Raw genomic sequence first — 26,932 nt, 5'->3', positions numbered from 1 at the left:
GATCAATATACGATACGTTTCGGCTGCACTTTTCTTTAAAAGGTAATAATGAAGCATGACTTCCCGCATATGCTGTTGTTTTAGGGACGAACGTAGACATTTTGACGTCAGATAAAAAGGGATCTTTACGCTTCAAACGAATGTCAACTACTGCGATCGAGACCTCACATATACACCATCAGCAAATCACCAGTATATTACTAGAGCGAACAAAAAAATATTATTTTATTTAATTCCTAATGCATGTATTCGCGAGATTTAACAACTTCAGCCTTTTGTCAACAATATCCTTCAAGGATGAGTCGAGTCCTACAAAGAGCAGGGCAGTGGAAAAGTAGATGTTTCAAAGTACCCCTAGCTTTCGCTTCGTTGCATATGTTGCACGCATCGCTCTGGACCAATCTCATTTTGGCTTCGTGATTGGGCTGAGACAGTGTCCCGTCAGTGCTCTAACTAATATTTTGGAGTCTTCTGTAGATAGTGATAAAATAAAGTGGTTAATTATCGTATTCCAAGTCTTTCGCATAATTTTGGCAGTTTTATACGAGGTTGAGTGTTCCCATATCAACTGCGTTTCCAGAGCTAGTTCCGTTTTCAGAAAGGAAAGTGATGGGTATACTATATTTCTGACGTACTCAATCTCGGCAAGCTAATACCTACCTTAACGAGCTCACCTGTGCCTTTGTATCCAGTAAATAGTGACCCGCCCATTTCCAGGGAGTTAATCCATTTGGAATCTAAATTATTGAACACATTCCGAGTTAGTCTAAGGAGCTATAATTGCTTTGATGGGTTCTGTGGATAATTTGGATTCTAGACGTTTCTGCCATCCATTTTACCAAATTTAACTTGTGAAGTTACGTAGTCTGATTTTCCGTTTGAATCAAAGAATTTTGCTGTGACTAGAAAGCCTCTGTGAGAATTGAGCATTATTAGTCTAATGACCGCCATGTATATCCAATGTGTTAATCGAGGAGATAAGCTCTAAGTCTTACCGAACATTCTTCTGCGTGCGTATAAAGTATTGGAAGCTTTCTTTGCTCTTTCATTTAATCTTTATAACAGTTTGCTATCCACAACAATACGTAGATATTTAGTCGATGTTTTTGATGTCAACTCAATTCCTCCAATCCTCAGATGTGAATAGTACTAAGTCCGTCTTATCTGGATTTACTTTCAGTCCGACTAATTCCGTCCACTTGTAGCTCTCTAAGCGTTCTTGTGAGTATTTCACTTATCGTTTGTGGACACCTAACTGATGATAACAGCCAAGTCGTCATGCCGCCAGCTTCGGTCTGCTATTTCCAAGTTTGATAAGAAACTGATTTATCACTAAGCTTCATGGAAGAGGGAAAAGTAACCTTGCCTGTGGAGTTCCTCTGTTTGACTTTTTCGAGATTATATTGGACCCTTATTCGCCCAGCACTATTCGACAGTTTAATAGGCTGCCGCTCCAGGGTTGAATAGCAGGTTCCAAACCATTTGAATCTAGGCCCTCTATCAAAGCTTCCGTAGATACATACATTGTTAAAGACTACAGATATGTCAACGAAGACTCCCGTCGTATATTCTACATAGTGCAGCACTTGCTGCCCCATTGGGGTGGTGGGAATTACCGTTCACTTCTACCACATTCCTCTTCTCTGTACCTCCTCTGCGAGTTTTTGCAGCTCAATGGGTGCCGTTTCGGCGTTGTGGGCCATGAAGCATGAGGCAAAAAGTTTGGGCTCCCCGTCTTCTCCCTCGATAGCAATCTCAGTCAGGCCATCTGTGCTGTAATTAGATAGATCTTCCCAAAGCGCGGACAAAGCTTTTTTTCTGCTTCCTTATTTATGTGGATGATCAGATCACATTCATTATTGGTATCTGGTTTTTCTGCGTAGAGAAGTTTGCAGTCTACCGTCGGAATGTCATGGTTTTGTCTTAGGTAAAGCTTTAGAGCAACTTCTAGCTTAACCGTGCTAGATACCCGTACAGTAGCTCACATGGAATGTTGTCCCTATCCACTATGGTCAGTTTTTTGCCGTTCCATAAACCCTCCAGTGGCGGAACAGTCGCAATGAGCCATTATGGCGTCGTATTATCATTGCACTACATGATTTTCACGCTCATGTTCCTGCTCTCGGAAACGGCATCTGACGGTGAAGCATTTGGTGAGGTCAGCAGTTCCTATTCCTCGGATGTGTTAACGTTCAAGCGTTGCTAACGCTTTCGAGATCCGAGTCTGATTCGACTGCTGTACCTCTTGAGGTTGACTTTGTTTTGCAGTAGCATTTTGACCGCGCCGTATTCCAATATCAAACGAAAATTTGATTATTAGAAGTGAGACGGGGTGGGAGGATCTAAGATGTGGAGATCCACTGCCACCCTCTGTCAAGTAGAAAGATGCACAATTTTTCACGGCAGAACAAAGCGTTAAAATTATGGAATTTTATTATGAAAATGGTCAATCTTTAAGAACAACATATCGTAAACTTCGTGGTTTTTTTTGTGAAAATAATCGTCGAAATGAGTCGACAATTCAAAGATTTGTGAAAAAATAGTTCAAACTGGTTCTGTCGAAGATAAAAAGAGGACTGACCAAAAATTGGACGTTCCGCTGATAATATTTTTGAACAACCATCAACATCGATATTTCGACGTTCTGAACAATTACAATAGTTATTCATGAATTAATGCATTTTACCCTAGACATTTGTGAAGAGCAGTATTTTGAATAGAAATAGTGAAATATGAAATAATCCAAATTTTTATATGTTTTATTTCATGATGCTACCTAATTGGGGACATAGATGCCTTACTCAGCAGACGTTTAATGAGGTATATGAAGAGAAATTTTCTATCTGTTTTGATTGCAGTATTTTGAAGGTCCGATAGTTTGCAGAGTAGAAGCGAGGTAGTAGCCGTTAAGGCTGAGGGCACTTGATGGTGAGAGCAGCATGTAGCCACAACCCATGTGGCTCACTCAGTATATGTATTAAGGCCTGAACAGGCCTTAAGATGGCATCAACCGTTGCACTGATTGCATCTAATGGAAGTTGAAGTCAGGTGGATCCTTCTTTGGCAAACGCAGCAGAAACAAAGGGTTCATTTATTTATTTATTTATTCATTTCATCAGGGAAGAGAGGGACTCGACATCGGACTTTACATTCCCATGGCAGCCGGTTCTACGTTACCGGAATGACTCGGGTTTTCTTTCCCGAGCAAGGGCTGCCGCCCCAGTATACTAGCCCTGTCTAGTGTACCGTATCTTGCCCTCTTATCTTACATCGGACTTTAGATCATTGCTTATGAATACTAAATCAAGTAAGCGATTCATATCATTGTGTACTCTTTTAATCTGGCAGAGGTTATATTCGGCAAAAGTGTCAAGCACCTCACATTCACTCTCGCTTGATACTCCATATGGTACTAATTTCTTAGCATCATCGTCGAAACACCAATTAACATTGGGTAAGTTGAAGTCACCCAAAATAATTATGTTTTGACCGCCAGTTAGACTATCCAGTATTGTACAACAATTAATTACATGCTTTTTATATAATTCAATTGGGCTTGAAGGCGGTATATAACTTACACTAATGTATAATTCATTCCATTTTCCTAAATTATAATGGCATTCAGAAAGCCAAGTCTCTGTTAAAACTATGATATCATAGACAGATGAAGAGGCGAAAAACAACAATGGTAGCATTTTAGTTCTTATGCCGCCAGCATTCTGATAATAAAGAAGAAAATCTGCCGTACTTGATAACTTATTAACGTCGGTACACGCTAGGTGTGCGGCGGTTTCGTCTCTTCTCTTTGAAAGCTAAGTTTTTAAACGGACGCACTTTTATGTTCTCTTGCCAAAGAGAAGCGTCGAAAATCTTGTTATAATATTTTCAGACACACCAAGCTTAAACGATACTCTCTTTAGTCCTTTAAGTGCGACGTTTTTCTTTACTAACATATAACATGAAAGGTCGCTCTTATCGATCGCTGCGTGGTTGTGTACATATTCGATTATCCTTTCAGCGGTCACTGTGGGGTTGAAATATGACAAATGTACCCACTTCATAGCTACAATTACACCCAGTTCACGGTTTGCATTGCAGCCAACAACAGTGTTTTTCGGTTTACGTTTTGGATTTTTGTTCTTAGCACCAACAGTTGTAAACATTTCATCATTAACCGAGTGCTGCTGCGAATCAGCAAGAGAAGGGTTATCCGATGGCACTGCTTGATTGCTTTGTGATAGCAACGACGTAAGCAGCGCTGGAGAGTGCGTATTATGTTTTTGTGTTTCTACTGTATTAGATATTTTGGCATTAGGCGGAGCAGCGAGAAAGAGCGTATTGCAAACCTTACCATTTCGTGCGATATTGACTGGAGAGTCGGCAGCGGCTGCAGCAGCGGCAGCATAAGAGGTAGATGGAGCAGAAGAGAAAGATGATGGTGTTGAGTTAGAAACAAGTACTCGATCCTTGTTTTTTGTTGTTGCAGAATTATTGTCGTGTAATACATGTAAATTGTTGTGAAGGGCTTTTATATCATTAGCCAAAGCGGGAATAGTAGCAGCGACATCGAGATCGCAAAGTTTGTGACGAACGGCTTTTACCTCAAACTGTAGTTCTTCTACCTTTTTAATTAGATCTCTCTTGTCGGTTTGCAAAGAGCTAATTACAGCTAGCATTTTCTCCTGATCATATCTAAGAGATTTAATTTCGTCGAAAACAGCTTGCAGGTGGATTTCTTGCTTGCTGCACTCCGCTGATGGATTCGGTCTTACGGGTACCGAAGTAGCTGGAAGTGATGAAATATTGGTGGTCCCAGAAATATTTTCATTGTTGTTGTCTGCATCTATTGGCGGAGAAACTGGGCGAGGCGACAGTAGGATCGAATTACGGCGCGCTTTTGTGCATTGTTCACAACAATACTGCTTATTTATTTTCAGCAGGTACTCAATGTCAGCAGGCAATAAATTTTCACAAGTAAGATGATCAAATTCGCTGCACTTAACACACTGAATTTTTTTGTTTGGCTGCCCACGGTCAACCTTTTGACCGCATATGCATGGCATTGTGGATAAAAAAGTGTCCAAGTAAAACGATAAGCTAAATCGAGTCACTGTCGCACGAACGATTAGGTATATTACCAATAAAACTTAGTTAACGCGGGAGGTCCGAAAAACACGTCCGTTTACGTTCAACGTTAACTTTTACAGTGGCGATAACCCTTAGTCGGGAAGAACTTTATTCATTCCGGTACGTAGAACCAGCTGCTTTGACCAAGGTAGAAAGTAGGAGCTGGCGGCTAAAAAATTTGTGACGTTTATTGACCTGATACGGAATACCAAACGCCACAGCTACGGTGCTTTCAAATATTCAGTTTGATTTGTTGATACAATCATTTGAGTCTTGGATTTGGACCGGCATGCGAACACTAATTTCTTTGCCAATTAATTGAAGATTTGTTAGAAAAGTGTTTGGAAGGATAGCCATTTGTTTAAACATAACTTTTGTTATATTAATTTCATCGTCGAAATAAAGCTGAAAAGTATTGAGATTAAGTACTTCACCTTATTATATATTGTTTGACACATTTTATACAGATATTCTTACTGAACAGTAGGACACCTGATAGCTGTCCATTATTTGTTTGTGTATTAAGGCCAAATTTCTCTTCCAATAAATAGATATAGATTACATTTTTAACCACCTTCATAGCGGAAATTCATTCGGAGGTTGAATATACATATATAAATTGTTTCTTTAAAAACACTCTATATAATAATAAGTATTATATCTACACAAATATTAAGCGATTACACCCAAAATTTGTTGAGAATAAATGACTGACATGACATTTCATTCAACAGATAGTAGTAGCAAAGCCGAATATTTGTTTGTCTTGATATAACCTATTCTTAAACTGAAACCATGAAATTTATAAAAATTTAGGGCATGAAAGTAAATTAATATACTGTCACTCACATCCAAAGTCGGGCAGATGCATACGAAAACTTCTACTCATAATATCTATGGTTTGGTGAAAGAAAACACGTTCTACTTTTTTCTATTGTTTCACAAAAATTGTTTTATTTAAAAGTAACAAAAAAAAAAAAAAGCATTCCAAAGTCTCTTATAAAATATACACGAAGGCTTAACTTAAATAAGGTCACTTTTTATTCAAATTTGTACACAACGCAAAATTAATACTTCGTTGCTCCACCTTTTTGCTTTTCAACAGTTTGTAGCCGGATTGGCATCAATTCCACTAACTTTTTGCAAACATCAGGGCTTATTTTATTCCATTCTTCCTGCAGAGCAATTTTCAATAGTTGAATTCATGTACACTGCCTTTCCTGCATCCGGCGACCTAATTCGTCCCACAAATGTTTAGCGGCATTGAGGTCGGGACTTTGTGCAGGGGTTTTTATTACCTTTGGGCAGTTATATAACAACCAGCTCTTTACGTCATATGCGGAATGTTTTGGATTGTTGTCCTGGTAGAATTAAAAATTACTTTCAATGCCTAGTGTTCTCACGCTTTCTTTCAAAATGCAATTTTCCAACATTCATGAAAACTGTGAAGACTGCCTTCTTCTTCTATTCCTCTCTTGAAAAAGCGCCGCTTTCCCTACCTTTAGCGGCCACCCTAAGGACAATGGAGCCTGCTTATTAAGCGACATCACTAAATGATTTAGGCAGCCCGTCACTAATCATGGGCATCTTCTTGTAAGCGTTGCGTTATCCCTAGATACTTTCCTCCGCGTCTCCGAGTACCACCTGGCCCACTCAAGCGCTCGAAAATACTTTTTAAATAACTGAGAAGCATTTTGGTTGTAGTAGCACTCCAGAATCTTGGTAGGCATACGTAGATCAGAGTAGGTTTGTCGTGGCTGCGGTTTAGGCGTAACAGAGACAACTCCGAAACCCATGGAAAACTGAGGGAGCATACCTTGCTGGTGCTGGGTATTATGCATACGGTCCCCTACCTAAATAAAGCTGACTCCAGCTTCAGTGCCAGTGTCTCCACTCCCCGCCTCTGGACAAAGCTTTTAGCGTCGATTCCGATGCTCTTTGACTCTTAAAGTTTTCGACCTTCGAGGTTGCCTCCCCAGGGCTGGTATTAAATCCAACCCTTGGCCAGAGGTATTTTATTGCTGCGTTTGCCACAAACGGATCCATCCCAACTCCACCTCGGTTAGGTGCAACAAGTGCAAAGGGTGGAACCACTTTAAGACCTGTCACGCTTTAAATCACTATCAGGCCGCAACAACAATAGCGGAACGCACAGCAGACCCAACGTAGACAACCACACGCGTCGCTCACACCCCGAGTTACAACAGTCCCACCGAGGTGTTGCAAGCTTCTAAAATTCAATTGTAACTGACTAACGAGCAAGAGAGATGAGATCGACGACTTTATGAGGAATCCCCATAGCTGCGGTCCAAGAAACCAAACTGCACGCTAGCTCTTCCCTGTTTAACATGGACGGCTATAACGTGCACAGACAAGATCGCGAGCGAGAAAACGGTGGCATTCATAGTCCACCACACGGTGCAGTATCGTCTGATGGACGAAGGCATCGACCGCAGGGACAGCACCTTAGAATGTCAAGATATAGCTGTCCGGTCAGGCGATGCCGAGCTCGAAATTTTTAATGTATACATACCCCCTGTCACCTGCTGCCCGGCCGAACACGCAAAACACTTGTCTTATTTATACCTCTCACAAACAAACTAAACTTGCTATAATGCTAAAATAGTGAACATATCTTCGAGACGAGTGGATCAACATAAAACAAAAAATAAGAATAATCGAAAGTCGAATGTACGTAGCCAGCGAAATTTAAAACCTTCACTTTATTTTTTGAACACACCTCGTATATTTATATATTGTTTGGGTTTTTCATATATATGTATTTATATACTAGTTAGTTTTGCTCTATCATGTACAATATCATAAGAAAACATGAATTTTAAAAAACACCAGTCAAATTCACAGGGCCACCAAATCCAGATAATCTCCCCGAAGATGGAAAACTGAAATCAGAGATGATGATTAAAGATAATAGACGATACTATTTAGATTTGAAAGAGAATGCGCGCGGACGTTTCTTAAGAGTGAGTAGATACGAAAGACTTCATAGTATGAATACTACGTTTACATTGAGCGCAAATCATTAAAAGTTTTGCTTTCATCTAAAGTTCGCGAACTTTGTTATTCCGTTCCACTTTTGAACAAAAACGTATTTGGATTATGTGATCGTAGTATTAATATGCAGTGATTTAATTAGAATTTGTATAACTTTAGCTATACGTGTGTGCGTTTTATTTTGGGATTCAGGTATCGCAGACCATAACAAGAGGAGGTCCTAGGTCACAAATAGCTATACCAGCTCAAGGAATGATAGAATTTCGGGATGCACTAACAGATTTGCTTGAAGAATTTGGTACCAACGATGGCGGGTATGTAATTGCAATAGATTGTAATATTGTTACTAAAACTATAAAGCTGTTACTATTCAATTTTATAAATGATTTTACAATGATTTATTTGAATTCTTTATTTATGCTATAGCCTAGATCTAAGGAATTACTTAACCCTTTCGTCCCCAACTTTTTTCCTGTGGAACGAAAATTTTTGTTTTAATTTTAATCCTTTTGTATTTGTTAAGGAGCAATTGCCCAAAATTTTGAGTCGTCCCTCCCCATGGTTTGAGCGCTACCGAAAGTTGCTTGTGAGCAACTTTGGGCAATGGTGGTATACAAAATAAACAAATTTTTTCTTTCGAACAACTTTTAATGATTTTTATTTATTTTGAAAAATTAGGTATGATAAGACAAAAAACTGTTTTTATTGTTATTACAGCAAAGGTGGACTTTGCATTTAAGGCATTTGGACCTTAGGGTTCCTGTCTTGCATAATCTGCAACGTCCCTTTTCACTAAAGACTACCCAATGTTCCATTTTATCGTAACGCTGTGAGACTGAAGGATTCGGTTGGAACCTGTACTTTTTCGGCTGTTGGGAAGACACGCTGCTTGATGGGGAGCCCAGGGATACTATCAAGTTAGCTCTTGCAACATTCGATGGTCAGCCTTTCCTTTTTCCGAGGAAGTAGTGACAGAAAGCAACTCATGCAAGCAATTTCTAGTTTTATTAGAGAAATATGCTTTTGCCTCGGATTTGTCAGGCTTAAATGCTTTCTATACAATAGCCATGCGTTTGTTGACGGATGTTCTGAGGCACCAATAGAAGATTTTTATGTACCACTTCTTTGAACGGTGGTTGACTTTGTAGAGCTCCATGAGCATGCCAGCCAAATCTACTCCTCCCATACCCTTATTGTAAGAAGCAACAATCGCTGGTCTTGCAACATCAATATAAGCTTTTTCCTTTGGATTCCAACGTTTGCATATACCAACAGGTTCAATGCTTTCATACGAGGATATACGTTGAACTGGCTTATTGTCAAACCACTTGACGCATGCAATATTATTGTTGATTTCCCATTACATATCGAAAGATCCCCTTCCTCGCTTTTTAACTCAGCATCTGAAAGTAGCTGGCAATTGCTTATGCCGTTTTTACGTACAGTTCCTGTTGCAAATATGCCCATTTCTTTCAACGAGATCAGAAGGCTTACTGACGTAAACCAATTATCGAAATATAAAACTATATCCGAGGATAGGCCCGATCCATAAGCAGGACAGGTACCTTCGCCAACATACAACGTAAAGTTGTACACTAATCCAGAGGTTCGAGCACGCGTAAACATTTTCAGACCCCATTTATGAGGCTTAGCAGGGTTATATTGTTTAAATGACGATCGACCTGTAACAAAAATTTATACTAAGATGTTCATTATGACATTTATGAATATATTACGCAATAATTTGTTTATCAATGCTTTGATATTCTTTCTGGGGTAGCTTTCCAATATTTTCTTTGAGACAGTCTAGTAAAGGACGTATTTTGTACAACATGTCATAGTTAAAATCGCCTTTTTTGGACTGTTTAGTGTTATCGCTAAAATGTAAACATTGTTTTATTTTTTTAAACTTTCCGCGCGGTATTGAATCTGTTATAGCGGTAAGATTTAAATCTTTTGACCATGCGATTTTGAGTTGAGGCAAAACTCCCTTGTGCAACAAAATACCAATACAATATCTTCAACAGTGCAATTTGAGCTCAATGCCGTGTATTTGCAGCGCATACAAATATGTTTGTTGTGTGATCAAATCAAAAACTTGGCTATTAAAAAAAAGCAGAAATATTCTACTGGCGTCATCACATCGTCGACCTTCAAAGTATTTTCTTCCCAACTGGTCTCCCAAGGTACAAATGGCCTTTTTCTCCACTTTAATGTCTTGGGGTCAACTTTTTCAAAGCAATTATCAGCCACACAAGATCTCGGCTTACATTCCTCTGCAATCATATTTTCGAGAAGGTCAATCTCTATAGTTTCCTTTGCACGAAATTCTTCTCTAGCACTGCAGAAATGTCATCCAACTCGTCATCACTTTCGTCGTCAGAAGAAGCATCCTAACCAAAGTTAAGAATCCTCTCAATATCGTCATTTGACAATCCTTTCTCTTTCGTTCTCATAACTAAGTACAAAAATATTTATTACTACAATGGCCCAAGGTTGCCCACAAGCAACATTGCAACTTGAAAACTACTCACCTGGTTAATATTTTTAACTGATCAAATTTAAATTCAGTTTCGTAAAGTTCAATTTTTGCTAAAAAACATGACTTATAAAGTTTTTAAATTTTTTCATTATTATAAATGTTGATCATTCACTTTAAAAACTCTTTTGAATTGCACAACAATATTTTCTGCGCTGCACTTGCTGTTTATTCAACATAATTTTGCTAAATGATCTGCAAAGGTTTTTTTTTGGGTCATATTTTGAGTAGATACATAAAAGTACCGTTATCATTTATTACGAACAGACAAAAGCAAAACGAACGCTTTCCGTAAGCTGCTAAACTGCCGAAGTTGCTCACAGGCAACGTTGGGGTCGAAAGGGTTAATAAAATATGTATGTACAACATGGGGTTCTTTGTAACTGACCATTTGGTTACTTCCTTAATTAGTTTCTGCAAATTGCTTTATTTAGCCTTTTTTCGTACGTCGGCTGAGATTGTGTTCGGTTAACTTGGCAGAGACAAACTGATCTCATATAGATCTCAGTACCAGCCCATAGTGTTGCCAAGAGAAAGGAGGTCTTACGCTTGAATGCGGTTTTCATTTATTTGCGCTTCTTGGTTGGTGGTTGTTAATTCTTCCGTTGTATGCATTCAGCTTTTATTTTAGGGTAACTTACTGAGTTCCTCGGTAGCTGACGTGAAAACAACTAAGGTTTTTCACGAATCATTCCTTCATACTTCTTTGTGTCTTAGCAATGAGTGAATAGTGCCGCGGCTGTAAACTGCTCTGTTCTACTCAAGGCGAAATGGTGAAAGGAATAGAAGCAATATGGCTGCTAACAACGATTTTCCGCGATAGTTTAGAGAAGTTAGTTCAGCTACCTTGGTACAAGTAATCTAGGAATCTGAAGCTAGGTAACTGAGAGAAGTATGAGGAGATATGTGACCCGCTCATCGATGATAGACTTATTTAGCTGGCTTTGTTTACCACGTTATCTCACCCGTTCCCTTAGATATCTTATTAGTTATCGCAGTTATTAAAACCTTAACGGTTACCTAGCGTCCTATGGTATGATAAGGGATGGTGCAACATAATAAATAAAACTTTTAAAGAAAGACAGGCATTGGCAAACCTCCGAGTGTATTTCTGCCATGAAAAAGGTCTTCATAAAAAATATCTGCCGTTCGGAATCGGTTTGAAACTGTAGGTCCCTCCATTTGGGGAACAACATCAAGACGCACACTGCAAATAGGAGGAGGAGCTCGTCCAAACACCCAAAACATGTATGCCCCAATTATATACACACACTTGTATATATAATATTTAAAAGAAAGAAAAGAGTTTTAATAAAATTAGTGTCTTTCTTAAACAATTTTATGAAGCTCGATCAACCTAAGATTTTGAAAATTATAATATAAATATCGCATGTAACTGGCTTCCTTGCTCTGGGCAATGAATAACTCGATTAAATTTTTTTTAGAGATACTATGTATACATCTATGAAATGGTATGAATGTTACCCATAGAATAGACACAACTTAAATCACAAACACGGATAATAACTTTGCCCCTTTCCCACGAAATTTTTATCGAAATACTAAAAGTGCTGTATTTTCTATTGAGAGAAAATTTTTAGAGTTCTGTGAAGAGGATGCCCTGAAAGGATATAAAGGGTGATTCTTTAAAAACAATAACTGGAATAGAAAGGATCAGTAAAGCAAAATACAACAACCTTCAACCTCGAGTTTTTTGTTTTAAATGGGTTATCCCGGGCGTTTGTTTCAAAAAGTATACCTTCCAAATATTACATGTTTGGGTACTATAGAATACGTATGTAAAATAGTTTTTCGACATTCAAGTTCGTTAGAAAGTTACAGAGTACAATAGGCCAAGTCTTTGAAAAACGCGCTCGTAGACGAGCATTTTCCAAAGCGACTGCCATCATAATTCGAAAACTATTTAACCGGTTCCGGTGAAATTAATATGACATATTTTCTATTTATGCATATCGCGACTGAGACAGTTGTGCAACGAGTCAGATGCAATTACGATCTTTTGTAAACAATAGCATCGTTTTATTCGATTATGAGTGAGCACATTTCGCTGCCAATGTCGGCGGCTCGATCTCCTTCGATCGTTCGTTGGCTTGCAAACTCTGCTTGGGTATATTAGATAAACGAGGTTGTATTTTTTTGTAGAGGTTGTATTCAAAATCGATTTGTGGGACTCAGCTTTCGGCTCACCGTACTAAAAGTCCACAGTACAGAAGGAGTTAGGTAATAAGTCCTGTATCCGTTTATCCTCCTTTTGCCTTAACTTGTTGGTACAACTGCTGCTTTTTGTTGGGTAAGTTTTCTGACCTTTACTGTAGCATCTGTCTAAAGTGGGTCACTGTTTGCTTTTGGGGTTGCATGCGACACTTTGTCATACAAGAACTGTGGTTTTGTGAATAGATCGCACCTTAACATCCTTCAGAATTTTATTAATCTCCCTTATCTTCCCTCCAAATATATCCCTGTGTAATGATGTACGGATCATATCCAAGAGGAATTTGTTGCCAGGGTCCAGAAACTGTAACCTACGTAGTAGTTTGCTCTGGGGGAGCGACCTTATGACACTCCTATTATCGGTTCTTTTTTTACGCTAGTTTCTTCACAAGCTTTGTTTGTGTGTTTTAAAACTCACTAATCACACTTCAGATCTTCACTTCCCCACTTCCATGGCTTCACTGTACTATGCACTTGTTTACAGTTTTTTCTTGTGGTATCCAAAACGTATGTATACGCATCAATACTGTATGAACACCGTATGTATGCATTGCGTCAGTAAAATATTGATACTTTGTAAAGTTATGCTTTGCAAACCTGTTGACGTTTTGGAACCTTTTATTTACTTTAATATTAATGGAATATTTAAAATTAAATATAATATTAAATACAAATATCTAGTAACGATAAATACAATTTCATTAAAACTTACTTTTCATCGCTCTCTGAATTATTTTTCCTTTGTACATACATGTACAATTGTAGAATAGTCTGCACATTATTTGCATTGCAGCTGCTAAAACAAGCAAAAAACGAAGAAAAACACACAATTACATACTGCATTAGGGCGCCAGCAAGAGGAAACGGGCAACCGCGATAATAGGGCAGACACACGAAATTTAGCGAAGATGGCACTCCAAGCAGCAAGAAGGCGTTGTTCCTAAGCAACGACAGGTGGGCATTCCCACTACTTAGGACTAGTAGCGGCAGGCTAATCACCTACCCTGTCAGAAATCAAAACAATTCAACGAAACCAACGCAAGACTGAGAGGAGTGAACAAGGAAAAAAAAAACATGTACACATATTGCATCACCTTTTTTAGTAATGCTTTGGTTGCTTTGTTTTTGGGAACATCAACGATACTTTTGGGAACACGATATACAACAAAGCAAACGGCAAGAAACATCTGCCATCTGTCTTTTTTTTTTCATTTATGAGCGGCCGACGGCCGCAATCTTAAAAATTTTCATATTTTAGTGATCAAATTAAATTTGATACCTCCGATTTTCAGAATTCAGTCCTTTTTAATTTTCTCATGCTTACATATTATGGCATGTAGGTTGCCAACATCGAAGGTTTGATTGAAAAGTAATGAGCCTTATTTTTTTAAGCAGTTTTATTAAACCTTTTGGCTTATGCAACTAACCTTGAGCGTCAATACACCGCTGGTAGCGGTCCTACCACTGCAGGAAACATTTTTTAAACTCATCCGCCGGAATCGCGTTCAATTCGGCTGTCACAGTTTTTTGGATCGTCTCGATGGAGTCGAAACGCCTCCCCTTCAATTTTTTTTCAGGCGCGGGAACAAGAAGAAGTCCGAAGGGGACAGGTCTGGGCTGTATGGAGGGTGGGGAAGCACCGGAACCGCCATCTTGGCCAATGCAGAGGTGCAGAGGGAGGCGGTGTGCGCCGTCGCATTGTCGTGATGAAGGGTCCAATTGTTGACGAGGTCGGGCCGAACCCGGGCTACGCGGTTTTTCAGCCGAAGAAGCACTTCTTTGTAAAATGCCGCGTTTACAGTGCTTCCTGGAGGTATAAACTCCTTGTGGACGATGTCTCGAGAGTCGAAAAAGATGATCAGCATGGTTAATCGCTGCATTTTCGCCACTGCAAAATCCTAACACACTTTTAAAACAGCTTTCACGCGCGGATCGATGTTAACTGCGGGGACGTTAACTGGGATCGGTTTCTAGTGGAAGGTCGAACGATAACTTTCCCCCACCAGCCGATTCGCCTGGCAGACGCTCCGCGCAGGAAGGATCATTACTTTTCAATCAAACCCTGTATAGCATACCTGTTCTCATATAAACGTATTATAATCTACCACTGCAGGCATGCTTCATTTCCAAACCTATATGCAAACAAATTCTAAAAATCAAAGCTTCTTGTCAGCTTTTATAATTTTTCTGGATATATTCCTAAATTGGGTTTTGAATAATACACAATCTTATCTCTTCTCTGGCAGTGTATTCCTAAATTCAGTATTCGGGTTTCCCTTCATACAGTTACTGAATTATGTATTATACAAACATATAAAGGGTCCGCCATATAACTTTACGGAATTAAAAATGCTATAAAAAAGAAACTACTCAATATTTTTCCAAACTGTTTTTTTTATTTTGAAGTACAATCCTTCCGGTTAATGATGGAACACAACTTCATTCATATGTGCATGCACCATCCCATACGATTGGTCCAATTTTTCAACACATTTTCGATTGTATGCGGCTGTATTTCAGCTATGACATCGCGTATGTTGGTCTTCAGTGCATCAATTTTTGCTGGTTTGTTGGCATAACACTGGTTTTTGACGGCACCCCAAAGATAATAATCCAACGGCGTCAAATCGCAGCTCCGAGACGGCCAAACGATATCAGAATTTCGGCTGATAATGCGATCTTCGAAGACAGTGCGCAAAAGATTGATCGTAGCATTCGCTGTGTGGCAAGTAGCGCCATCTTGTTGGAACCAAATGAGCGTATACACAACCATTTTCGTTCAGCAGAAGAATAAAACAAATTTTCTGTCAAATCAGATGACAGCTAAGTGTTACCATTCTTCAAATAATACCTAGTTCAAATCCGTAACGATAGATGGCGGGCCCTGTATATGTAAAACATAATTAGTTTGCTATAGACCTAGGAACATATGAAAATGAAATCATATTTTATTAAGTTTTCTAAAATGATGTCCAAAATTTTAAAAATATAAATGCAATAGTTCTAAAAGTTATCGTTTGCCAACGAAATCGAAGTCAGCTTTCTCTTAATCGCTCGTTTGTTCGATCGCAAAACATGAACGCTGGTGTGGTCTTTTTTTTTAATTTTAGTTGACATTTAGGAATAATAAAACATTCATATAGGAAGAAATTTCGCCCCGAATATTATCTATGAAAGCTGCAAGTGTTTCAATTATAAAAATTCTATCTTTGAGGTGGTTCCACAAAAAATTGTCCAAGCCATTAAATCAGCGATGTTGGCAGGAAAATTGCTCCAGAATATCGTGGAATTATTGTGTGGCATGTCGTACCTTCAATAATAGGCCAAAAACCAAAAAACGTTATTTTTCTTTACAGCAGCATTAATATCAATTGAAGATCTGGGATGATCGTGAACTAGTGTGTTGGTACTTGTATGGAGGCAGTATACCCAAATTGGCGATTAAATTTTTGACGTGATAACGTCTTATAATTCGATTTAGCCGGCTGCACGCACGAAAAAATGTGTCGTTACCTTGCTCATTTGTCGTTACCTTGCTCATTAGTGTTACCTTGCTCATTAGTGTTACCTTGCTCATTGCCGTTACCTTGAACGAACTGCAAGCGAAAGCGCGGAACGAACAAAGCAAACGAACGGCCACGTTCAACATCTTGCTCTCTCCTACTTAAGTGAGCGTATATATGTATGTATATGCGCATATGTACATATATAAATTCACGTAATTGTATTTGCATATGCCTTCTTATTGATTATTATTAATTTGATTTACTTGAATTTAAAATAAAACCAAGTTGTTTTAATGTTATTATTATTAATTTTTTTATTATATATGAAGGAAAAAATGTATGGTAATATTTACCATATACCTTATAAGATATGTTGTATACTAATATATGTATAGTTCGTATCTCGCACCAAGTGATTACCACCTATTTCTGTCCATGGCGAACGAGCTTGGTAGTCGGAAGTTGTACACAAGAGAGTCCTGTGAAAATTGGCTCTCCGAGTTTTTTGACAATAGGGAAGCGAGCTTCTATAAGAGGGGCATTATGAAGTTGGCATCTCGTTGGGAACTCGTCATCGAACAAAACGGCGCATATTTGACTTAAATCGCATTATTATAACCAATTTTATGAACAATTGAAAATTCAATAAAAATACCGCAAGACCTTTTTGACAACCTTATATATAAACATGCATATACATATACAATTTCGCGCAATTTTCAAAAAGAACAAATCTATATGTAAAGATGCATACAAGTCATATGGACATATCAAACATACGAATCTATTCCGTACGCAAGCAAATGTAAGCTAATGTGCTTGAACTGCAAGCGAGAGCGCGGAACGAACGACAAAGAGCACAATCGGCCCCCGCGTTCGGCAACGTTCGACATCTGGCTCTGTCCTACTTGAGTGAGCATATATATGTATGTATATGCGCATATGTAGGTATATAAATTCACATACTTGTATTTGCATATGCCTTCTTCCTATGTGCATGGTAATGAACCATTTCTCTGTTGAGAATAGGACGATGATAGAAAAAGTAGGAAATGAAAGGGAGTGTTTCGAGTGTAAAGTGTTTTGAAAAAGGCAAATCGATGATGGTGCCTCTTAGTGTTGTTAACTTATTAACGTCTGATGCACAATCGAAATTGAAGATATCTTTCATGAATTTGATAAATGTTTCGTCATTTTTCACGTTTATGTAAATGTAACTTGACCTATTCCATTGCAATTCCATTTACCTCCTCCTCTATATCCATACAAAATATCTATCAACCAAATAAAATTAAAATTTTGTTTTGAAAATTGCAACCATTCCATCAATATTTTCTTATGACGTTGTCACGTTAAACTATCGTCAGTAAAAAGACTTTACAGACAACCTCTTTTTTTTAGTCCATGCTCTGTTTGACGATTATAACGACCCAAAATATCTACAGAGAATTGACAGTATAACCAAAACAAGTCCTGCAATAAATTACAACAATATTTGACTCCAAAAAACTGCTTATTAGAATGCCATTGCTTATGATAACATATTTTCGTGAAAAGATGTATGTACGTATATTCTTCTTGCATCTACAACATCTACAGGGTGAACGATATGAAGTGTTACCAACTTCACACTGCTTGTATCTGTAAAACAGCTCATGACATCAACGTCAAAATTGTTCTAATGACAGCTCAATATGTAATATTATTTATAAGCCATCAAAAGCATTTGAATCTCAGTTTTGTTGATTTTTTTTATCTGTGATGGAATTCAAACGTAATAGTGTGATTGCGTTATATTTGGCTGGAAAAACACAACCAGCCATTGTTCGTGAGTCAGTCACCTCAAAGTGAATAAAATGTTTGTGTATCGCACTATAAAACGTTACAATGATACTGGTAGCATTGCAAAACGCTATGGAGGTGGACCAAAAAAACCGCAACAACGCCAGAAATGGTTCGAAAACTGAAGGCTCGACTTGAACGAAATCCACGTCGAAGTGGAAGAAAAATGGCCAAAGAACTGAAAATATCGCAAGACAGTATTCGACGTGTATTGAAAAATGAGCTCAAGGTCAAGGCTTACAAGTTCCAAAAAGCACATGATCTTTCACCCCAACAAAAAAAAGTTCGGTGCGAAAGAGCAAAGGAGTGGTTGCGCTTGCACGAACGTGGCAAATTTCCTAACATTGTGTTTTCTGAAGAAAAAAAATTTCCCAATTGAGCAGTTCATAAACACTCAAAACGATCGTGTTTACTTGACCGAACGCTCATACGAGAATTTGAGCCTACGTATGACCACTCGAAGAAATTTCCCATCGCAAGTAATGGTTTGGGCCGCAGTGACCGCTGATGGACGCTCTCCAATCGTTTTTATCGAGCCTGGTGTCAAAGTGAATGCGACTTATTATAAGGAAAATGTTTTAGAAGCTGCTTTAGAGCCGTGGACACGCAAGCATTTCGGCCGTAGACGTTCCAAAAGGACTCGGCACCATCTCATAAAGCTGGTGTGAACCAAGAATGGTTAAAAAATCATGTTCCACACTTCATTTCGTCCACACAATGGCTTTCGAATTCACCAGACGCAAATCCGATGGACTATTCCATCTGGTCCATTTTGGAGAGAAAGGTAAGGACTAAAAAATATGCCAGTATGGATGCGCTGAAAAAAGCGCTTATACTAGAATGGGCTAAAATACCTCAAGATCACATTCGTGCAGCATGCAACTCATTTTTTGACTGTTTGAAGGCTATAGTCAAGGCAAAAGGTGGCCATATCGAGCTAAAGTGAATATAATAATTTTGTCTTTGAAATCAATAAAAACTAATTTCACACAAAAAAGTTATGGTGTTTTGAATAGGTAACACTTCATATCGTGCACCCTTTAAGATCCACTTCGCTAAGATAATTCTTAAATATCATCTTCTTAGCTTCACAATCCTTGGTGGCATATAGCTTCGTTAACAATTTTTCTCCACTTTAGTCTGTCCATGGTCACTGACGAATATTTATAGGAGTATTTATGTTGCTTTGGGCAAAAGTTTTGAGTGCTGCTCACATATGTGCACAAGGGGTTTCAATTAGTGCGTTTAATATTTTAACTGCTTCAAGAGAAAATTTCAAAAAATTGTTATATAAAAATTAACTAGAATGAAATTGAAAATCTTCAAAGGAATAGTGGTTAAAGCCCAATATCATGTAACGAGTGCGATAATTACTTATCTTCTTTGTATATATCTCATATTGAAAGTAAATGGCGTTCAAATCACAGTGTGTTGTTCTAAATTGATCTATGTTTTTGAAAATTATTGACAAGGCAAACCAATATTTATTTATCTCATAGGTGTGGAAGGCGGTCTATTAAAACATACTATACTGAATTTATACGATTTGCTGGAGTTTAAAGAATAATCTCGTTTCTTACAAATCCTCAAGCGCGACTGTAGTGGAACAAGCATCCATATGTTTCCCTTATCAATTATATAAAGCTTTATTCGTTGTATCAGCGAAGAAATATAGGGTGGGCTATGTAAAATTTGCTTTTTGAATCGGCTATAAAAAAGAACTAATCAATATTTTTTCAAACTTTTTTTTTTATTTTGAAGATTGAATATTGTCATTTATGAATGAAAAATAATATCGTTCAAATGACTGCCACGACTGGCTTTACAGTAGGTCATTCGATCAACCCATTTTTAAGCACATTTTCGATTGTTTGGGCTCCAATTTCATGAATGGCAACTTCGATTTCATGTTTTAAAGCATCAATCGTCTCTGGATGGTTCGCATAGCATTTGTTCTTAACGGCTCCCCACAAAAAATAGTCCAACGGGCTTAAATCACAGCGCTGAGGCGGCCAATTGATATCGGAATTTCGCCTGATTATTCGGTTTTCAAAAACGGTAGCCAAAAGTTCGAGTGTAACTTTGGCAGTGTGACAAGTTGCACCGTCCTGTTGAAACCAAATGTCGTCCATGTCATCCTCTTCAATTTTTGGAAACAAAAACTCGTTGAGCATGTCACGGTAATGCTCGCCATTTACTGTAACCGCGACTCCCCGCTCATTTTCGAAAAAAATGGCCCGATGATGCCGCCAGACCAAAAACCGCACCAAACAGTGACTCGTTGTGGATGCATTTGCTTCTCTACAGTAACGTGTGGATTTTCTGAGCCCCAAATCCGACAATTTTGCTTATTGACGTAGCCACCGATGTGAAAATGAGCTTCATCAGAAAAGATGATTTTTCGGTAAAAATGCTCATCTTTGTCAATTTCAATATTTCCCAATTTTGTTCAAGCGTAAGGCGTCCCATTTCGTAAATGTCAAACCTTTAAGTAAATTATGAACACATTTGACATGTCATTTGTTTTACCATTCTCAAAAAATAGGTGGTTCAAAAAGCAAACGCTATATGGCCCACCCTGCATATGCTATTGAAGTTAAACTGCGGGAAGTAAGATTTAAATTAGCTCGGGGTGAATTTGATGAAATGACGGAAAATGTGCATTCTAAAATGCAAAGATTCTGAAGTGTATACGAGGGGGGATTAATAAGTACTTGTGTTAGAAATGAAGACACCATTTAAAAAAATATTTTAACATAGTGTCTATTTGGAAAGATAAACTTCTTCCAACGCTCCGGCCATTTTTTAACTCTTCCAAAAAATAGGATTTGTCGAACTCTCTTAAATATGCCTCTATCTCGGCGATGACTTCCTCGTTTGACCTAAATTTTGTTCCCGCAAGACATTTCTTCATGTTAGGGACCAAGAAAAAGTCGAAGGGAGCCAAATCGGGTGAATACGGCCTCCTTCAATTTTTTGTGAAGGCGATCCAATAACTTGCTGTAGTATTGTCCCGTGATCGTTCCTTCTTTTTCTAAAAATCCATGAGGATGTCACCGCTCGCATCCCAAAAAATTGTCCCCATGACTTTTCCGGCCGATGGGACTGTCTTCGCCTTGTTTAGAGCAGATTCACGGGGAGCATTGTTTTGATTATTGCTTAGTTTCTGGTGTGTGATGATGAATACGGGTTTCATCGACGGTGACAATTCGACGCAAAAATTTCTTCTGATCTCGCTTAAATTGCTCCAAACACTGCTTCGAAATTAACAGCAGCATCCGCTTGTTGTTGCTTATAAGTCATCGTGGTATCCATCGGGCCGACAATTTTTTCATTGCCAACTCGTTACCATTGTTACTTCGCCCACTTTTATTCGTCGATCAGCTAGAATCATGTCGTGGACTTTTTGAATGATTTCCTTGGTAACCACGTCTGCCGGGCATACTGGTCGCTCCTTATCAAAAACGGATGTTCGCCCACGTTTAAATTCGTTGAACCAATATCTAACAGTGGTCATAAATGGCGATGTGTGCCCACAGACAGGATCCTATTTTGCCTTTATCTCTTCGCATTTTTTTCATCCAAAAACAAAAAGGGAATTGCTGAACGATACTACTCTTTTTCCATCTTAGTGAAAATCACGCAATACGTCTTACTGGAATAGCTGCCAAATCCAAACTAACCTATCAATCAGTCTGAAATTTGTTTTGTCGTCGTTTGATAGATGACAGCACACACATCCTCTGTTATCAGACACGGTTACTTATTGGACCGCCCTTGTACATTTATAAATGTTAGAGCTCGAGATACATATAACGGGTGATTTTTTAGCTATTATCTTTTTAAACAGTTGGTTTAAACAGCTGACGCACGTTTCGTGTTTTGTTTCACTGTCAAACATCTTCAGTTTGGTCAATAATTTAACCATGAGTCGTCTTACAAGCGAACAACGCTTGCAAATCATTGAATTTTATTATAAAAATATAAAAATTTTATGGTCAGTTCAATCGACCCACTGAAGCGGCTATTCAAGCTACTGTGACTAAATTTAGAACCAAATTTACATTATTGGACATAAAACCAGCAACACGCTTACGTAGAATGCGAACTGAAGAAAATATCGCAGCTGTATCGGCCAGTGTTATTGATAACCATCAATTATCGATTCGTCGCCGTTCGCAGCAACCGAAATTTTAATTTTTTTGGAAAAATGTCTGCCAAAATTCCAATTTTTACTTTTGTTTCTTTCCTTCCTGTCAGGAGTTATGACAACGCGGCCGCACCTTTTTTTCGAGGGGTCACCGGAAATGACGTCACAAAGGAGGAGTTTTAATTTTTTTTTTGAAAATTTCAGAAATTGTTCTTTAAATATGTATCTACATGACAGAAAAAAACTTGAATTAAATAAATAATTTTTTACATAGAAAAAAAATTAAAATTACCCTTTTTTTACCCGACGAAACCCATGTAACCCCTTAATGAAGTTAGTTCATTTCATTCATGTAAATATTAAAAACAAAAGTTTTAAATTTTCATTCGAAATGGTCAACATTGTCTTTTACATAAGCCATCAAACGTTTAGGTCCTTCAGCAATACGCACGGTTTCCACGGGTATTGACGATGCTGCTCGAACCAAAGATTGTTTGGGACTCTCCAAATTTCTGTGAGGTCTTCGACTGGCCATGTGCTCCAATCCTGTCCACAAACTGTAGTCCAATGGATTCAGATCTGGACTTTCAGACGGCCAATATTCTGCGGCAATGATCCCAGGAATATTGGTTTTTAGCCACTGCTGGGTGATTTTTGCCTTATGGACTGGAGCCGAATCTTGCTGGAAGAACCAATGCTCTCCTTGAAGAGAGAAGAGAGTATTGCTCAGATGTAACGCCTTTACAAGACACTCCCCACCAAACAATTGCCACGCTGAACACGTTGAACAACATTTTGTGTGTCTGGAAGTTTTAGCATAGATTTCGTCGTTTTGCTTATTAAAAACTTCTTCAACAGTGAAAATTTTCTCATCTTTGAAAAGAATATTTTCATGGCCGCGTGCCACCGAAGAAGATGCTTGCACCTGTCGAGTCTAATTTTCTTCAAGCGCGCTGTCAAAAGACGAATAGTGTAGCGACGGAAGGCTTTCATTTGCAGATTATCTCTAATTAGTCTTGACATGGATCTGGTTGATACATTCACATCCCTGGACATGATGTTCTGCTTTCTAAAAGGATTATGCTTATTCTTTCTTGGACGGTTTTTATGACTGCACTGGTTCGAACCACGCGAGGACGACCACTTCTTTTTCGGTCTGTCACCTCAGGCGTTTGGGGAAAATGACTGATCGTACGGTAAAAAGACATTCTCGAAATAGTAAGTATTTTCAGCAAGAGGAAAATCCCACTTGCACTTTTCCACACTTATGTATTATTATGCAATCACTGTAATGCGATTTTCCTTAGCTCCTCACTCCATTGTTAACAAGCGAAATTTTGTTAACTGAGTATAATTTATGAGTAGACAATGCATACGAACAAATGCAAAAACAACGGAGCTTTTTTCTGCTAATTTGGTATCACCGTATGCATTGTCACAGAATTTAATGCAGGACTTAGTATATTAATTGTATAGGTGTTTGTCAAACGCATTAAATTGAGTTGAATAGTACTATTATGAATGTACTATTATGAATGTACTATTATTGGTAGATTTTTACTGAATGTAGTATTATTGGTGGATTTTTACTGATAAGTACTTCCTTTGATTTTTCAACTTTTTAAGATCCTTGGTGCGTATAAATTGGAAATCGAAGAAGAAAGCTACTGCTATTTGTATTTAATATATTTAATTAAAAAGCGATGCCCACTAATTTTCCAGAATACTGGTGTTTAAGTCATCAAAACTCCGCACTTTTATGGCGGAAACTGGATTGAAATTTAAAAATTCTAAAGATATTGGAAGTCTGACATTATGCATCAGCACACAAATTTGGAAATTCACTCACTTAATTAAAATTCTTATCAACAAAAACGAGATCTAAAATATTATTCAATTTCTTAATGAGAAAGTTGATTTGAATGAGGTTAATACGATACTAAAGAGGCTATCGAGTAAATTATCTCGTGGGAATGACTGATGTTGGTCGTTGTAAGAATTTTAATATTAAGACATTGTTGACCGGCAATATCTCTGAAAATTTACCTCATGTGCCCGGCTTTTGTTTTGAAAGCGGATGAGGAAGTAAAACAATATAAATAAATTTTAATAAATTTCGTTTATTACTCAACTTTTAATATCTATTTTTCTATGATAAAAAGTATAAAAATCACCTACGTGTAATGGTAATTACACCACCAATTTTGCAAGTATATCGGGTTTCGCTCCGTTTTCCTTTCGAAGAACATACTCTATACTCTCTATACTTCTAAAATGTGGTCTCTTTGTTATCTGGAAAACCTGGAGAGTGGATCTTTAGAAGAGCTGTTCCTCAACAAGTGTCGTCAGGTGCAGTGCTGCATTCCTTGGAACCTACAGTTATCCATTCCCTGGCTACTTCCAGTAGAATTTTTTAATATCTTATTTTAGTCTCTGACCGATTGGTACAGTCAATTTTATATGCATTGAACAGGGTGCAGAAAAAAAGAGAATTGTTTGTAAAACTTAACTGTTTTTCGTTGTTGTTGTTGTCGCAGCATAAACATTCTTCATACTTGTAAGGGAAATACTGCTGGAGTGACAGTCCTTGGCCGAAAATAAATCCGGGTCGTTTCGGTAACGTAGAACCGACTGTCGTGGAAACGTAGAGTTTCTCGAAAAATATTACTACTCGTAAAATATTACTATTAGTAAAATATTACTTTCCGCCAAATACTGATCTGCACGATCTATTCCTTTCATATGCTTATCGTACTGTAATAAGCATGTAGGTTTGATTGTGTATATTTATATTTTTTTCTATTTCCCCTTGATTTCATAGAAACATCATTAATAGTTGATAACATCCGTACTATTTTTTTACCCTTCCAAACAGTGAGAACAACTGGCTCTTTCGTAAAAAAGTCATTTCTCCCATGTGTTGGTGTCTCAAAGTGAAAGAATGTGCCACGAGATAGCGGATCGAAAGAAATCAAGCCTTTCACCCCTTTTTCCAATCCCCTTACATCGCCTTCACGTGGTTGCACTGTTAACCTAGTGCGGAGATCAAGTAGCTGTCTTTCACAAGAAAGAACAAACCATGGTGGAAGCCCTAGGAACAAAAGATGTAAGGTGAGAACCCTCGTAAGGGGACTGGCCTTTAGGCTGAAAACCTGATGTCAGTATAAAAAAAGTGGTCTCGACACCTCAACAACAGCCTCGGATAAGAAATGGACATCATACCGACCCATGCAACGTTTAAAGGACTATGATTTGAGACTTGGAACATGGAACGTATTGAGTATGCTGTAACCTGGAAAAATGGCTGAAATTGCAGATGAACTAAAGAGATATCAAACAAATATTTGTGCACTACAAGAAATGAGGTGGATGGTTATGTATATTTTTTAGTGGTACTGAAACTCAAGGCTTACGCGAAACAGGATTCTATGTAGACAATAAAACAAGAAAAAGCATATTGAATTTTTCTTCCGTGAACGATCGTATATCTTATTTAAGTTACCAAAGTAGATTTCAAGATATAACCATTATAATTATCTACGCACCTACAAATGATAGCACTGATGTGTAAAAGATCAATTCAACGACGTCCTTGATAACGTAACTAACAAAATTTGCAAACACGACATCTTAATGATTGTTGGCGATTATCGTACAAAAGTAGGAAAAGAAGAGAGCATCATCGATAAAGTTGCGGGAAAATTCTCTATACACAACCACACAAATGATATGTGTAACTTTGCAACAGCCCACTGGTTAGTTGTAAGTAAAACGAATTCATCTTCAAACTTGGAAAGTGCGTGGCCGCAATAGGGCTAATCAGATCGGTAATATACGAGTACTTACAGATAAAAGACATCCTACGTCGCAGCGGCGTTTGCTGCGACACATATCACTTTCTCGTGATAGCTAAGATTCTACAACGAATTTCAAGAATAAATGATGACAAAGGCTATAAGAAATAAAAGAGGAATACAGATGAACTTATAAATAACGAAGATATGAAAGCGAAGTGCAAAGATAAGATAGAAAACATTTTATTTAACGAAAATAGTACAAATAATGACTGATTTGAATTAGATATCGAAGATTAATGGAATAAACTGAAAGGTGCAATCATAAAAACCGCAAAGAATACTATTGGTGAAAAGTAATGAACGAATGGTATGGTGACGAATACAGAGCAGCTCATTATACGAATAAAGTATATGGAAAGAAACACGCGTGCAAATAGAATAGGCTATGAAAAAACAGCGGTCGCCGTAGCCGTGACTACTATACGGAATTCAGAGAGAATGTAGATTCGAATCTCGGCGAAAGATCAAAATAAAGAAACAGTTTTTTTCTAATATCGGTCGCCCCTCGGCAGGCAATGGGAAACCTCCGACTGTATTTCTGCCAATGAAAAAGCTCCTCATAGAAAATATCTGCCGTTCGGAGTCGGCTTGAAATTGTACGTCCCTCCATTTGTGGAACAACATCAAGAGGCGCACCTCAAATAGGAGGAGGAGCTCGACCAAA

General features: G+C 38.1%; 1 protein-coding gene across 32 annotated transcripts in view; it reads left to right on the top strand.

The window, feature by feature from the left end:
* The window catches only part of LOC129251340 (transcriptional activator protein Pur-alpha), a 188,250-nt gene that overhangs the window by 110,977 nt on the left and 50,341 nt on the right, over positions 1-26,932 (top strand). For 28 of the 32 annotated variants that reach the window (XM_054890737.1, XM_054890712.1, XM_054890707.1 and 25 more), the window contains 2 exons: positions 7,981-8,111; positions 8,335-8,456. In XM_054890737.1, the coding sequence (XP_054746712.1) occupies positions 7,981-8,111; positions 8,335-8,456 (253 nt within the window). Of the gene's footprint in view, positions 1-7,980; positions 8,112-8,334; positions 8,457-16,127; positions 16,294-22,521; positions 22,610-25,286; positions 25,384-26,932 lie in introns of those variants that run through there. The other 4 variants (XM_054890724.1, XM_054890726.1, XM_054890704.1 and 1 more) reach the window with 4 other exon arrangements.

The sequence above is a fragment of the Anastrepha obliqua genome, unplaced genomic scaffold, assembly GCF_027943255.1.
Source record: "Anastrepha obliqua isolate idAnaObli1 unplaced genomic scaffold, idAnaObli1_1.0 ptg000012l, whole genome shotgun sequence".
Classification (NCBI taxonomy): Eukaryota; Metazoa; Arthropoda; class Insecta; order Diptera; family Tephritidae; genus Anastrepha; species Anastrepha obliqua.
This window is presented reverse-complemented; position numbering and strand designations above follow the sequence as displayed.